The sequence below is a fragment of the Rhinopithecus bieti genome, unplaced genomic scaffold (assembly GCF_001698545.2).
Source record: "Rhinopithecus bieti isolate Rb0 unplaced genomic scaffold, ASM169854v2 scaffold_28090, whole genome shotgun sequence".
NCBI lineage: Eukaryota > Metazoa > Chordata > Mammalia > Primates > Cercopithecidae > Rhinopithecus > Rhinopithecus bieti.
Window position 1 is genome coordinate 491,699 of NW_016812870.1, and position 14,307 is coordinate 506,005.

General features: G+C 35.4%; 1 protein-coding gene across 1 annotated transcript in view; it reads right to left on the reverse strand.

The window, feature by feature from the left end:
- Positions 1 to 14,307, reverse strand: part of PHF14 (PHD finger protein 14) — a 209,779-nt gene that overhangs the window by 128,082 nt on the left and 67,390 nt on the right. The window contains 4 exon segments of the mRNA XM_017847064.1: positions 536 to 704; positions 9,588 to 9,719; positions 12,149 to 12,252; positions 14,076 to 14,171. Coding sequence (XP_017702553.1) covers positions 536 to 704; positions 9,588 to 9,719; positions 12,149 to 12,252; positions 14,076 to 14,171 — 501 coding nt within the window.

Genomic DNA, 14,307 nt, shown 5'->3' on the forward strand with positions numbered 1-14,307 from the left:
ATGGATCAGCATGTCTGAATCAAATCAACATAATTTTGGTCAAAATACCAAATTACCAGAGAAAAACATTTGATTCCACTCATATGAAATTCAAAACCTATAAAAATAAACCACGTATTATTTATAAGTACATAGATTTACAGTGTAAATCTCTTCTATAAAGAAAAAGAAATGAATGAGAAACGTAAAGCTGAGTAAAGAGGTGGCCTCTGGGCTAGACAGATAAAGATGAGATTGTCGAGGATTTACAGGAAACTTCTAAAGCTTTGGGAATGGTCTGTCTTTTAACGTGGGTGTTGGATGCTCTGGTGTGTTCATTATTATTATGCCTCCAACAAAATACAAACTACAAACACTCAGGTAAGCATGTGGTATATTTCATAATATAGAAAAAAAATTGTTAAGAGTAACCAATAGTAATATACATGTCTTTTTCTTTGACTTCTGAGTATACGTTCGCCCTGTGTCTTTCTCACCCTCTGAAATTTTGGCCTCAGAATTGTATGATGCTTATGATAAATAAAAAATAAACTACCGTATTTCTTATTGGAATCTTCTTGGGTTCTGGTGGCACATCCTGTGGAACAAATTTCACTGGTTCCTTAATCTGCCTCCTTGATCGTTTGGTTCCATCTGGTAGGGTTTCCATGGCCATGTCTGCTTCCATGTCACTGCTCCCTGCCTGGTCACATTCTGAGCACTGCCTACATAAACGGGAAAAATTTAAGTCATGTATTTATTATTATCTTGCGGCTTTAGCTATAGTTTTTATAAATACAAAATCCAGGTATATAAGAAGAATATATAAAAATATACACAGGTAATGTGATCACAGGGTACATAATGAAAAAACATTCAGAAACACTTCGAAGAGTGACTACTGTTAATATAATATTTAAGGCAATTTAATGTATCCTATAAGTATAAGAACATATTTAACAATGCTATATGTTTAAGTGAACCAACATGAGATTCAACACTGATTAAAAAGGTGGTTTTGTCAGCTGCAGTGGCTCACACCCATAATCCCAGCACTTCAGGAGACTGAGGCAGGATGATTGCTCACAACATAGTGAGACAACTGTCTTCACACACATACACACACACACACACACACACAAAAATTAGCCAGGTTTGGTGGCACACACCCATAATCCCAGCTACTCAGGAAGCTAACGTGAAAGGGTCACTTGAGCCCAGGAGATCAAGGCTGCAGTGAGCCATGATTGCAACACTGCACTCCAGCCTGGGTAACATGAGCAAGACCCTATCTTAAATAATAATAACAATTTACCTTTGGAAAGCATGACTTTTCTTTAAATGACATATACTGTGATATCTAAAAATCGAAGTCCTTCATGGACCCTAACACTACTCCTTGTCACAGTTATCATATCTTTTAATTGCAGTCAAAGACAAGTTGTGCTGAATATACTACTTAAAGAAACTAAGTAGTAGTTTTAAAGTTAAAACCAGTTGTTAAAAGTAAATTTTTACTCATATTTTCTTCAAATGTAAAAGAATGATCAAAAGCAAATTCTCCAAAAGTTTGATAGTATTCTCTTAATAAAAATGATTATAATCTGTAAAAGTGTATTTGATATTGTTTGTATATATTTATAACAGTATCTTTGAATGTAGCTTATAATTCTCATAGAATTTTCAAAGATTTATGATTTGATTTCATCTTCCATCAATATTCACATCTTTCACTAATACTGTAAACTTATTAAACTAATATTTAATTGTAAAAGTGATAGCTTTAAATTTTGAACTCCAGCAACAGAGTTAAATACCAAATACCATTTGTTTTGTTAATGCAAAGATATTATTCCTAAAATACAAATGAATCCTTAATGTATTAATGTAAATATCTTAAAATTTCCAATTCTTTAAGAATAGGTTAGCAAAAATTTTAGCACTAGAAATTCAGTGAAAGCAAAACAAAAATGTACATAATCATGTACTACTCAGAAAACGTTTATGTATCTATTGCTACCCTTCATGTAACTATAGCTAGCACATTGTCCCCTAGATTGTCAGATTACCATCATAACAAAAATACAACTAAATGAATATACTAAATTGCTCCTGCATTTATCCCATATGAAAACATCAAGGACTGGTAAGAGAAAATACACTCCTTACAGAATCTCAGAATTGAAATGATAAGTATATTCTGACTTTATTAGCAGAACTGTGAAAACCCCAGAAATGTTAGATATTGTTAGTAACAATAAATGCAACAGCCTTCGAAACAGAGATGACTAGAGAAATTACCAAATTATACTACAAAAAGGCCCATTGCTTCACTTGTCAGCATTAAATTATAATCTTAATGCTACTTGATCATTTCTATCAGTTGAGTGAAATATAGACAAAGTTTCTCAAACAGTTCTAATTCACTTTTTTTTTTTTTGAGATAGTCTGCAACCTCCACCTTCCCCTTTCAAGCGATTGATTCTCCTGCCTCAGCTTCCTAAGTAGCTGGGACTACAGGTGTGTGCCACCATGCGCAGTTAATTTTGGATTTTTTAGTAGAGACGGAGTTTCACTATATGTTGGCCACGCTGGTCTCAAACTCCTGATCTCAGGTGATCTGCCCGCCTCAGCCTTCCAAAGTGCTGAGGTAACAGGTGTGAGCCACCGTGCCAGGCTCTAATTTACTTTTAAAATATGTTGTTTGTCTATTTAAATAACAGGCAAACGTAACGTTATCTAAATCCCCTGGGTATAGAAGCAAGTACCTTTTTCAGATAAAACATTGTTTTGTTTTTTTAAAAAACTGAAATATTTCCTCTTTGCTTCTCTTTCAGTAGCTATTACCCTTGTCGGGACATTCTTTATTCTTATGTTCACTTCCATCCCCACTAAAACTAATACAGTTAGGGGACAAAGAAATTTGGCTCTCTAATTCCCAGAGAATAGAAATGTTATACCCTGAACACCACAAAACACTGAACAACTCAAAAAATCAAAACCAATGTAACTGCCAATGCAGAATATATCCATTCCTATTTCAAGACAACCGCCACATGACTGTTGCAGTAGACAGAGTCTACACTGAGTAGACTACAAGAGTATTATGGACATAATACTTCTTACCCATTCTTCAACAATCTATTAAACACTATAGCCTTCATCTTATAAATAGCCTTTAAGATATGTAAAAGTGTTTCTGCTACATCAATTGGTACACAAGATGCTAAGAAATAATACCTAAAGCCATGGCCTGTCTAACGAAATCAAGTAATTTTTTTTTTTTTTTTTTTTGAGACGGAGTCTTGCTCTGTCGCCCAGGCTGGAGTGCAGTGGCATGATCTAAGGCTCACTGTAACCTCCATTTCCCGGGTTTAAGCAATTCTCTGCCTCAGCTTCCCGAGCAGCTGGGATTACAAGCACCTGCCACCATGCCCGGCTAATTTTTGTATTTTTAGTAGAGACGGGGTTTCACCATGTTGGCCAGGCTGGTCTTGAACTCCTGACCTCATTGATCCACCTGCCTCACCCTCCCAAAGTGCTGGGAATTCAGGCATGAGCCATCATGCCCAGTCGAAATCAAATAATATTTTAAGGAAAATCATGATTATCTTTCCTAAAGTCAAATAAATACATACCGGGCTTCTTTCAATAATCCACTAAACTGCTATTATCTATTAATTTAGCTAAACTCACCTTAATCCTGTATATTGTTGCTTAACACACTGTATTAGAGAGTAGAGTCCTAAAATTTATAATTCCCAAGGACAATACTGAAGATAATCTTAACCTTTTAATTGATCCAAGTCAATTAAAAATTTAAAGTATAATAAAAATCCGTGTCAGGAATTTATGCAACAGAGTAACTTCCATGCTGAAATACTAAGAGGTTTTTCTCAATTCTTTTCCCTTCCTCCCTTCCTCTCCTCCCTCTTCCTCCCCTTCCCTCTTCCTCCCTCCCCCTCCACCTTATCCTCTCCCTTCCTTTCCTTCCTTCTTATCCACCCTCCCACCCTCCCTCTTTTTCTGTCTTTTTTGAGACAGAGTCTCACTCTGTCGCCCAGACTGGAGCGTATTGGCACAATCTCAGCTCATTGTAGCCTCAGCCTCCCAGGTTTAAGCAATTCTCTACCTCAGCCTCCTGAGTAGCAGGGATTACCAGTACCTGCCACCACTCCTAGCTAATTTTTGTATTTTTAGTAGAGACAGGGTTTCATCATGTTGGTCTTGAACTCCCGACCTCAAGTGACCCACCCGCTTCAGCCTCCCAAAGTGCTGGGATTACAGGTATGAGCCACTGCGTCTGGCCTTTTCTCAATTTTCTATACCTTCTATACGTTTCTAGCACCATACAACTACAACCTATAATCAGAATGATGACCCGATGGGATTTCAGAATCTTAGTTACTAAAGAAAAATGTTTAATAGCGCTTAGACGAGAAAGTGTACTAATTTAGGCCAGGCATAGTGGCTCACACCTGTAATCCAGCACTCTGGGAGGCCGAGGCAGGCGGATCATGAGGTCAGGAGATAGAGTCCATTCTGGCTAACACGGTGAAACCCCATCTCTACTAAAAATACAACAAATTAGCTGGGCGTGGTGATACTCGCCTATAGTCCCAGCTACTCGGGAGGCTAAGGCAGGAGAATTGCTTGAACCCAGGAAGCGGAAGTTGCAGTGAGCTGAGATGGTGCCACTGCACTCCAGCCTGGGCAACAGAGCAAGACTCCATCTCCGAAAAAGAAAAAAAAAAACAAGAAAGTGTACTAATTTGGAGAATTTTATTCGTGTAAGTTAAAAAAAAAATGATTTTATGAATCTTTAAATGCAATAAATCCAGTAACATTCCATATTCCAAATATTTCATGACTCTTTTCTCCTCCACAATTTATCTTTTTTAGTCATCAAGAACTCAGGATCCCACACCAGAGTTTTTTTTCTTATATCTAAGCTGTTGGCCATGTTTTCTCCTGTATTTAGAAAAAAGTCTTTGCCGGGCGCGGTGGCTCAAGCCTGTAATCCCAGCACTTTGGGAGGCCGAGACGGACGGATCACGAGGTCAGGAGATCGAGACCATCCTGGCTAACACGGTGAAACCCCGTCTCTACTAAAATACAAAACTAGCCGGGCGAGGTGGCGGGCGCCTGTAGTCTGGCTGACTCGGGAGGCTGAGGCAGGAGAATGGCGTAAACCCGGGAGGCGGAGCTTGCAGTGAGCTGAGACCACTGCACTCCAGTCCGGGCGACAGAGCGAGACTCCGCCTCAAAAAAAAAAAAAAAAAGAAAGAAAAAAGTCTTGACAGGTGCCTACATAAAACTTTAAGAGGTGACTCAAATATCATTCTTCTCAGACAAGTAATACCTCAGTCCCTCCTACTTCTTCATTATGAGTATCTCTTTGAAGGGCAGAGGACAACATTTAACTCAATTTGTAAATTTTATTCTTTTTTGTTTTGTTTTGTTTTGCTTTGTTTTTTTGAGACGGAGTCTCACTCTGTCACCCGGGCTGGAGTGCAGTGGCCGGATCTCAGCTCACTGCAAGCTCCGCCTCCCAGGTTTACGCCATTCTCCTGCCTCAGCTTCCCAAGTAGCTGGGACTACAGGCGCCCACCACCTCGCCCGGCTAGACTTTTTTGTATTTTTTAGTAGACACGGGGTTTCACCGTGTTAGCCAGGATGGTCTCGATCTCCTGACCTCGATATCTGCCCGTCTCGGCCTTCCAAAGTGCTGGGATTACAGGCTTGAGCCATGTAAATTTTATTCTTTTTGTAGTTATAATAACTGTAAAAAACTTTAATAGCAGATATATGCCTATTAATTCATATACAGTAAATGCCCCATTCTAAAGCTGGAATTCCTACTAGAACTTAATGGGAAAAAGAGGTAATACAAAAAATTTAAATGAACAAATTATCAAGAAAAACAAAGGAAAAAACCTCTGTAAACTATTCCTAGAAGGGTTTGTGTTTTCTTTTCATCATAAAATAAACACAGACATATCCAAGGAATAAAAGGATATAGTATTACTCAATTCTCTGTTAAATAATGTGTTTCAGAATATTCTTCAAACAATTGGAAAAGGCAACACAAGTTCCAATCAGATGAATGGGGGCAGAAACATAACATTAGTGTTCTAAAATTAAGAGATGATTAACTATTTGAGCTACTCTAATAAATCAAGCCCTTACCATTTGTATCCTACCAAACATGTCTTAGAATTTAAGGCAGTGTGGAGAATGTATATTTTTAAAAACAACAACAAAAACTAAAATAACAAACTAAAAATGAGACAAAATGCATTTTAAATACTAGAAAGAGGTACAAACAAAATAGAACCTAGATCACACCAACACTAGCCTCTCTATTCCCTGTGGAATTCTTCACCCACATTTTAATATTATTCTTTACTAGCTTTTCACATCCCTGGCCCAACTTAAGAAGCCCCTAGGTTTTCCCCTCTCCTTCTCCTGGGCAGCAGAATATAATTCAAGAAAAATCAAATAATCACATTTACTTATGCACTAAACATTCTTGCTATACAGCCTCAGCAAGTCAGTTTGATTTTTCCACAGTAAGTTGTTACCAACCATCTGCTGTCTTCTCAAGAGCGCATCATTCCCAGGTCTTTTCCCTCTCAACAGACTCCTATATCACCAAAAAGTCTGAGCCTGTCCAACGTGAATTCACTCAACTTCCCAACCCTTCACCTGTAATTACTTCTGTATCTGTATCCATCTTTTCTTTGATATCACATGTCTTAACCTGCCCAGCACAGTCCACTGAACTCTGGGATGGACTGAACAGAAAGCATCCAAATCTAGAACTAGTGTCTTCATGAAAACAGTGCTGGTACTGGAAGAAAAGGCTGGATAGCAAGTGCTTCAATAGTCATTCGAGTAGAATATGATATCTGAGAAGGTAACAGATTGTATAGTAATTAATTCTAGGTACAGTTTGCTTACGGGGTATTTGGTAGTAAGGGTGTTACCACAGCCTTGCAGGACATAAAATAGCAAAATAAATATTCAGAAATGTTATACCAGAAGGACCATTCAGAAATGTTATACCAGAAGGACCTGTGGAAGTTTAAGCTGAAGACTAAGGCACAGTCATCAAATAAGAGTCCAGTAATAGGACCCTAGTCATAAAAGGAAATTTGATCACTAGAAACAAGGAGAAATTAAAGGACCCTTTCCCTTAAAAAAGGACTAGCAAGAACAAGGTAGAGTCTAAAGCAGATGTCAGAGATATGCTAGTAAATGTCTAACACTTGACCTTCTGGGGGGAAAGCCCTACTATGTAGTATTTAGTAATTTCTATAGTATAAATACTCCTAACCATGGCAATTTCAATTTCAAATTATCAACATGGCATCACAGAATATAGGATGGGGAAAAGGGTGTGTAGTAGCAACTATTGTAGGTTGAGCATCCCAAATCCAAAAATCCAAAATCTGAAGTGCTCCAAAATCCAAATATTTTTTGAGCACTGACATTATAGTCAAAGAAAATGTTCACTGGAGCATTTCAGATTCGGATTTTCAGATTTGGGATACTCGACCAGTAGGTACAATGCAAATATTCCAAAACAAAAACAAAAGCACTTTGGATAAGGGATACTCAACCTGCATATCATTTTTTTTCTACCATCCTGATACAATAGACTTAAATAACCTCAAGAGCATAGACAATAGTAAAATGTGACAAAATATTTAGAAAGTGTTAAGTTTTGAGTATTTATTATCTTTAATATAACTTCAAAAATAAACTGAAAATGTTAAAAGCAAAAGTAAAACTGCCTCCCACATTTGAGGTACACTAAAGAAAAAACATAATTCTCTGAATCTTGCACGCTCCAAAATTAATACACTCAGTTAACTGCTAACCAAAGCTAAGTTGATCTTAGAGGCCAAAGGAAATGTGATCACGACAAACAAGAAGAAATTAAAGGCTTCACTATGCTACAACATTAACTTCTACTTTTACTTAAAAACCACTAACACCAGTGAAAAGGCTCTAAGTTGTTTAGGCCCTTTTAGGAGTGCTCTCACTAAAACACCTCAGGCTATGTACATTATTTCTTTTCTTTCTCTTTTTTTTTTTTAATTTCAACTTTTATTTTAGATTTAGGGGATACATGCACAGGTTTATTACATGGGTATACTGCACGATACTGAAGTTTGGAATATGAATGATCCCTATCACTCAGGTAGTGAGTATAGTACCCAACAGTTTTTTCAAGCCTTGTTCCCCTACTGCCCTCCCCACTCTAGTAGGCTCCATCTTTATGCCCATGAGTATCCAGTGTTTAGCTTCCACCTGTAAGTGAGAACATGCAGTATTTGGTTTTCTGTTCCTGGGTTAATTCACTGAGTATAATGGCCTCCAGTTGCCCCCTTGTTGCTACAAAGAACATGATTTTACTTTTTTATTTTGGCTACAGAAACTCTCACACACTGGAAACCAGAGCTCGGCAGGTTGAGCAGTAACAGGAGGGTCCATAACTTCATTTAAGGAGAGAACTGCATATCTCCATATAAGTTCATGGCAAAACATCCTGGCTCTGGAGACTATCAAACTAACTTTCAATTTAAACACCCACCCAGGATGCTTATTAACATTGTTGGGATTTGAATATGCTATAGCAGTTTCTGAAGCACATAAATACCACAATAAATATATTCCACCTGTATTTCAAAAGAACAGGCCAGTATGATTATCTGAAAACAAGCTGATACAAAGAACACTATAAAAAGCAATCCTGTGAAAATAGTGAAAAAATTTCAGCTTCCTAATCAAATGAACAGAGGCAGCCTTAAGTGATAAAACAATGAGGTCAAAAAATATGCCTAATGTATTTGAGGAACACACACAACCTCTTGTAGAGATTAAAATTTAAAAATTTGGGGTTCACTCTTTTCTGAAACTGGAAAGGTTAAGGAACTTGTATATAAAGAATATTCATGTTCATTCCAAAGTTTTCCATTTCCTATATTCTCCTTCCTATAAGAAATCATTCTATTAAAATCTGAACATCTGTCCCTTTCTTAGAATAAAATTAAGGAAAGGACAAAACTCATTATAGATACTATAACCTTATCAAATGTCTGTAGTGATTAGATATGCCTGTTAATTTAAAAAATTCAGAAATGTTTATCAAATGTTTCTAGATTTCAAAGTATGGTTGGATTTCAATAATCAGCACAAATACCAAATACCAGAAGTAAAGCCTTTGACACTAATCTAAAAATAAGATACTAAATTGCAAGTAAAAGCATATGATGGCAAATTTTAGATAAATTCAATTTCAAAGTAACAATAAAGCATTTGAGAAATTCTTAACAATAAAACAAAAGAATTATAAGCAATGGACAGAATTCATGCCTTAAAGAAGAATCTATTGCTAAAATAATAGCCACGATTAATGAAAAATTCATTTCTCAAAAAAGCTGTTATAGATTTAGTCACATAATGCTATAATAAATATTGATGACAGTCAATTTTAAAATGTGCCAAATACTTTATTATGAACAAATGTAATATTTCACCTTATACTGATGAAACTAAGAGTAAATCAATTGAAACATCTAAATCTCTATTTGACTTACCAATAACTGTTTTTGGTCTTTCTTGGCATCCTTGTAAGAGGAGGATCCAGACATCCAAGGTGGTAATGTAGTTTACAGGTATCACACAATAAAAGAAGATGCTGATCATGGTTCTTCTTACAAATTCCACAACTTTTAATAAAGTCAGCAAGTAAAGATTTCAATAATAATTATCATAGTGAAACGCAGTTTCCTTATAGCATATTTTTTAAATTATAAAATTTCATCTTGATTTAATATTTCTTCTGTTGAGATAGACAATTTCTTTCATTAACACATCTTTTACAATGTCAGTAACTGTTAGTTCTAAATACTTTTGAGAATGTTAAAAATAGCTTGGATCTGATATAAATTTAAATATTACTAGAGTCAAACCTTCTAAGGAATTACATATATAAGGTATTTATCCTCAACATCATATTAATTTTAATTTTAATTATTACTTAAAATCCATTTCACATTAGTTCACTTTTTTTCTAGACACATAAATTATAGAACAAAGTAAATTCCCAATTTTCTAAAACTATAAAAAAATTACTTCACAAACAGAATGTAGTTTATTTCCTACCATTAGTTGTAAACCCTTCAAAGAGTCTTCAACATGTAGATATACTACAAGTATACATGAGTCTCTTTTCAATATTGGATTTAGAGTCTTAAAAATACCATCCTGGCTAACACTGTGAAACCCCATCTCTACTAAAAAATACAAAAAACTAGCCGGGCAAGGTGGCGGGCGCCTGTAGTCCCAGCTACTCAGGAGGCTGAGGCAGGAGAATGGCGTGAACCCAGGAGGCGGAGCTTGCAGTGAGCTGAGGTCCAGCCACTGCACTCCAGCCCAGGTGACAGAGTGAGACTCCGTCTCAAAAAATATATATATACTAATTAAATTCAAAAGTAAAAAAATTAAACACACACACACTATATATATATACACACACACACACATCAATTGATATTTCTTGCAAAGATTATGAAATTTTGTGATTGTTACTATTATTTTAGGATTTTTCTCAGAAATCTAACTTCTCTTATGCAAAAGGCAATTTAACTACACCTGTGTACACAAGTACCATCACCTGACCTGAAAATCTAAAGTATATTTATATTGAAAAAGCAATGTGGTTATGTTTTTGTTTTTTTTTTTTTTTTTTTTTTGAGACGGTAGTCTCGCTCATTCGCCCAGGCTGGAGTGCAGTGCGCAATCTCGCTCACTGCCAAGCTCCGCCTCCTGGGTTCACCGCCATTCTCCTGCCTCAGCCTCCAAGTAGCTGGGACTACAAGCGCTCGCCGCCACACCAGGCTAATTTTTTTTGCGTTTTTATAGAGACGGGGTTCACCGTTGTTAAGCCAGGATGGTCTCGTCTTTCTTGACCTCGTGACCTCCGCCCGTCTCGCCTCCCAAAGCTGGGATTACAGGCTTGAGCCACCGCGCACCGGCCAGGTTTTTATTTTTTTTTTTAATACTCCTAGAAAAAAAGTCACACACATACACACTTAAAAAGCCGAAATAAATAAATAAAAAACCAGTACCTGGTCTCAGTAAAAAAGAAAAATCGCTTAAAATATATTCTGAAACAAAAACAAATTGTAGTCATAAAAGTCAGCAGCATAGTGATATTGCCTGATGGTTCCAAATGAACCAACCATGTTTGAAAAAGCTGGCCTGAAAATGTGCTAATGTTCACATTGTACACTAATACAATGTGGGCTTTCCCCACGTTTCAAGGAAGTTATTTGCTATTACTTGTAGAGGGAGCCTCCAACCAAAAAAAAGAAGGTAGTTATGGAGATTGATACTGTTGTTATTGCTACTATTTCTGAGAAAGAAATTTTGAGAAGAATATTTATGTACTTACACATGCATAACATATATGTATGCATACACATGGATAAATATACACACACATACAAAAACACTAGCATCTTTTAAACTTCTCTCACTTAATCAATATAAATTATTTGGGAAAAAGTGAGATCGTAACCTATTTATGGAAAGAAGTCTTGACTACAATAAACCTACTATAACGGTGAACACTGAAAATACTGAGCAAAGAAAGTAAAAAAACAAAAATACTTATGCAAACAAAGTGATTGCAACTGAGCGTCAAGAGGAAAAAAAGTGTAGAACCTCAAAACTAAAACTTATCTTCATTATCCACTATCTACAAAGGCAATAGATTCATTCTATACATGTATATGACACCTATCACTATCTATAAAACAAACTCTACGATTCATTCAAGTAAAATAAAATACAAATGCCCATCTGTTATATTGTTTTAATTATTTAAGACAATAACCACAATGTTATCTAAAGTAATTATCCAATTCCCCAAAGAGTACTGCTCATTTCCATAGAGTTTAGGTTAAAACAGCAACAAAAATCCCCTCTATCATTCAAACTGGAATGCATCTTTGATGAAATGAATTTCAAATGCACTTAAATTCTGCTATGGACATAATTCATTCTCAAATATTTGCAGGATCTTCTTTCTAATAAGTATCAGTTTAAAAAAATAACACAGTATTATTCTATCACTATTAATTTCATTACTTGCCTATAAAGTACTGCAGGAAGAGTAGATGTCTTTTGTGTGCCTCCTTCTTTTTTACTTGGTTTTCTCTCCTTGGGGGCTCTCAAAATTGCCGGTATATTCAACTTCTATTGATTTGAACAAATGTAGTACATATTGTTTTAAGAAAGAAATAAAAGCAACATTTTCCTCTAATTGCCACTCAAGCTAAGTAAATATAGTAGGATTGTTAGGGGAAAATCTGCCTTACCAGTTATTACATTGGCAAAAAGGATTAAAATGAGCTTTCTTCTAATAGTTATTTGCATTAGAAATCTATAATTACAGACTTTCATCAATTTTCAGTGGTACACTAAAACATAAAAATTAAACTTCTACTTCAGCTTTGAAAGACAAAGACATAGGTAGGAGGTTTAAAAAAAAAACACACACACACAGAACACTTGACAAAAAGAATATTGAGGCCGTTTATTTTCTTCAGCACCCCAGCTATATTGGTGCTCCATAGGTTAATTAGAAAAATTATCTTATTGGACCAAACTCTCCAACAAAGCAAGTGAGATTCTCTTTGGGTTTCTACTAATCTGTAGTATGCTGGCTTCTCAGACAGCAACCATCTATCAAAGTCATTTCTCAGTGGCCTGGTGGGCCCACATCTGTTCAACCAACTGAAAAAAAAAAGTGTCATGCAAGCAGTATAAATGAATTCTACTTGGGCTGTGTATTTTACATTTGCAAAAGGAAATTTGCAAACCTCTGTTAAAAGTCTTTTAATAAATGAAACTGTGTTTTATGATAGATAATACTTTAAACAGGAGATTCTTCCGAGAAAAACTTGCAAATCAAGCCAAAAGATAATGCTAGCTTGGCAAATAAACTAAAGCCTTATACTCAACATTAACTCCTCCAAATATTAACTATAAAACACCATCATCTTCCAAAAATCCATCAACCAACCTAATACCAGGGACCAAGGCTGATCCTCCCAGAGGCAACTACTAATTCTCACCTTTTAAAACATTCTTTATGATACAAGCCACATACATTCTTTTCACATAAAGCATCTTCAAAGCTGGTATAGCACAGTACAAATCAGTATGTATCACTTCATAAAATATCTACACAAGCTGTGTGACGAATTTGACTCTCTATAAACCTCTAAAACAAGTATAATGAAAATATCTGCTCGAAAAGCTCCTTCACAAATAAAACTACTTTTAGTGAAAGGACCACAAACAGTGGGTCTCCATCATCCTTAAAAAATATAATTAAAATATTTGTTAAAACTTAATTTATCAATTATATACACAGTACCAAAAAAGGCATTCAAAGAAATCCATCTAAAAATAATTATTCAACACCAAAAACTTTAACAGGCTAAAGGTGTTCATGAATAAAGTTTTTTAAATAACTACGATCACAGCTACTGTTAAAGGGGAAAAAATACATTTTAACATAAAAGGTTAAATAACCATCTCTTATACAGCTGAAAACCAAATTAACATAAAAATGAATATCTCTAGTTTGCCTTTTAAATTTTAAATTATACATCCAAAGAACAGAAAATAAAATACAGCATAAGAACAGGAAAGAAAAAAATGTGGCAAAGAATCTAAAACTGCTAAATTAAAAGAAAGAAGAATGTATTAGGAAAAACTCATGCTTCAAGTCTTAAGCTTCATCACAAATGACAGGTCAATCAGTTAGAGCAAATGAAAAAATTTTGCACACAAAATAGCTGTTGAAACAACCAAATTAAACTAGAGGTTTTCAGTACGCAGCTTCCAATGCTCTAGGTGTATTTCAAGCAGAAATCATTATCCCAAAGGATTAGGCCTTGATCAAACAGAATTATTCGGTTAGTCAAATGACAGTTGTATCAAAAATCTGTTCTTTGAAAATCATATAGAGAGCAAGAATTGAAGGAGACAGCAATTGGAAAGAAACTAACCTGCCCTGTGATTCTGCCTAGTAAAGCCCATATTCCTTGTCCTTCACTTCGAAGTTTTCCATTCAGGTTTTGTAGTTCTTCTAAAGATTCACATAGCTACAAAGTAAGTCAAATTAGTAAAGTTCATTAAAATATCTGACAATTTAAGAAATATCCACATTTCTATTCTACTCTCTATATATATAATTTTTTTTTTTTTTTTTTTTTTTTTTTTTTTTTTTTTTTTTTTTTT